The sequence below is a fragment of the Papaver somniferum genome, unplaced genomic scaffold (assembly GCF_003573695.1).
Source record: "Papaver somniferum cultivar HN1 unplaced genomic scaffold, ASM357369v1 unplaced-scaffold_18, whole genome shotgun sequence".
NCBI classification, from domain to species: Eukaryota; Viridiplantae; Streptophyta; class Magnoliopsida; order Ranunculales; family Papaveraceae; genus Papaver; species Papaver somniferum.
In genome coordinates this window covers 7431758-7433513 of record NW_020627707.1, presented here as the reverse complement: position 1 = coordinate 7433513, position 1756 = coordinate 7431758, and the positions used below count along the sequence as shown (strand labels likewise).

Below are 1756 nucleotides of genomic sequence, written 5' to 3'. Positions count from 1 at the left end.
GAATTCAACAACATGATGAACTTGATGAACAAAACAAATAATCAGGAACCTATGGCTATGTAGCCTACTGGGTAAGCACTGAATCTTTTGGTTAATGTTTGAGAGGAAGCAGTTTAACTTGAGTTTGCATTTTCGTTTGTGGGGAATACCTTTCCTGATCATATACTACTAGCTTTTTGCTTATCCTTCTTCGTTAGCGCAACAATTTGTTTAAGCAATACTGTTTTTAGTGTAAATCGTACATGTTGAAACTTGTAAGATTAGTGGTGTGATTAAGGATTTGTTCTTTTCGATTTGGTTAAAAAACAATACGTGCACATATATATATATATATGGGACTATGTGCGTGTATCCTGTGGAATGTTGAGAATTTTGAGATGATGTTAATTGACTATTCATAATTTTTATATGTTGCGATGATCGAGTCCGATTCTTTATAACAACTTCTTGTCATATCCCTTAGGGTAGGGATAGTGCTAACCGGTGGATCACGGAAGCGAACGGGGAGGTAGTACGAGTGAAATTGGAAGGGGAGCGATCAAAAGAGAAAACGAAAAAGGAAATGAAACTGAGAGAAGAACAATGGATAAATTATCTTGGTGGATTAGCTGCTGCATTTACAGAGGAAAGTCATTCGGATATTCAAGTCAAGCCTGGCGATGGACCTTCTATACCTGCACATAAATTTTTGCTGGTTAGTATATGTACAATTCTATCTAGCAGCATGCCAACTACAGGGGCATAAGTAATTAACCCCTGTAGTCTAGCTATATTCCTTTCCTGAATTGTAATGATGTTGATATTCTGTATTCATTCTGTTGAAAATAATGCAGGCAACTAGATCTGAAGTTTTCAAACATATGTTATCATCAGATACATGCAAATCCGCCCAAATTGACTCTGTATGTCTACCTGAGTTCAATCATGAAGAACTTCAGACCTTCTTGGAGTTGCTTTACTGTGGAAATTTGTCCAAGGAAAAGTTTGAGATGCATTATTACTGTCTAGCACTTGCATCTCATAAGTACGCAATTCCACATTTGGAGAAGTTTTGCGAAGAACACATACTAAAATTGATAGATTCGTCAAATGCACTCAAAGTGCTGGAGATCTCAGAAATTTGTGCAAATGAGACATTAAGAGTCGCTGCATTGCAGATGATTATCGACCACAAAATAGAGATAATATGTGCACCTAGTTTTGAGGAATTTGCAATACAAAACCCACATTTGGTGGTACATATCACAAGGTACTCTTGCACTCAATTCTAGATTTGAGGATCTACCGACTCCTCCTTTAAGATATTTCCGGTGTCTGTCGAGCAGTTTTTTATTGCCATAAATTAAGCAAATAGGGTTAGACGATTGTTTGTCTGTCTGTCTGTCTATTTGTTTTTGTTTTTTTTTTCCATCATTGCAAGTTATGTGGGTTTTATCCAAATATCTGTTGGACATTGACACAGAAATGTTATCTATTTCAATCTTTTATACTCCCTCGTTCCGATTTACTTGACGGTGTAGAATTTTCACGGAGATTAAAACATACCATAAAGAATAAAATGTTTCCAATTTTATTCATATTAATTCTTCTTAAAATTTTAAATGACTAGTTTTTAGTTTATAGATTTTAGAGAAAGTTATCAATTCCCTAATAATTTATTTGGGATATACTACCAAACTAGAGGAGATTTAAAAATAGAGTATTGATTACAATAAAAATTAATGATATTGTATGATTCCAAAGCAAGGGCAAATCA

At 34.7% G+C, this 1756-nt stretch overlaps 1 protein-coding gene across 1 annotated transcript; it reads left to right on the top strand.

The window, feature by feature from the left end:
* The first annotated feature begins 562 nt into the window (after positions 1–562).
* Positions 563–1271, top strand: LOC113337991 (BTB/POZ domain-containing protein At3g56230-like). The gene is made up of 2 exons (XM_026583518.1): positions 563–694; positions 834–1271. Exons 1-2 carry the CDS (start codon positions 563–565, stop codon positions 1269–1271), a joined length of 570 nt encoding a protein of 189 aa, XP_026439303.1.
* The last annotated feature ends 485 nt before the right edge of the window (positions 1272–1756 follow it).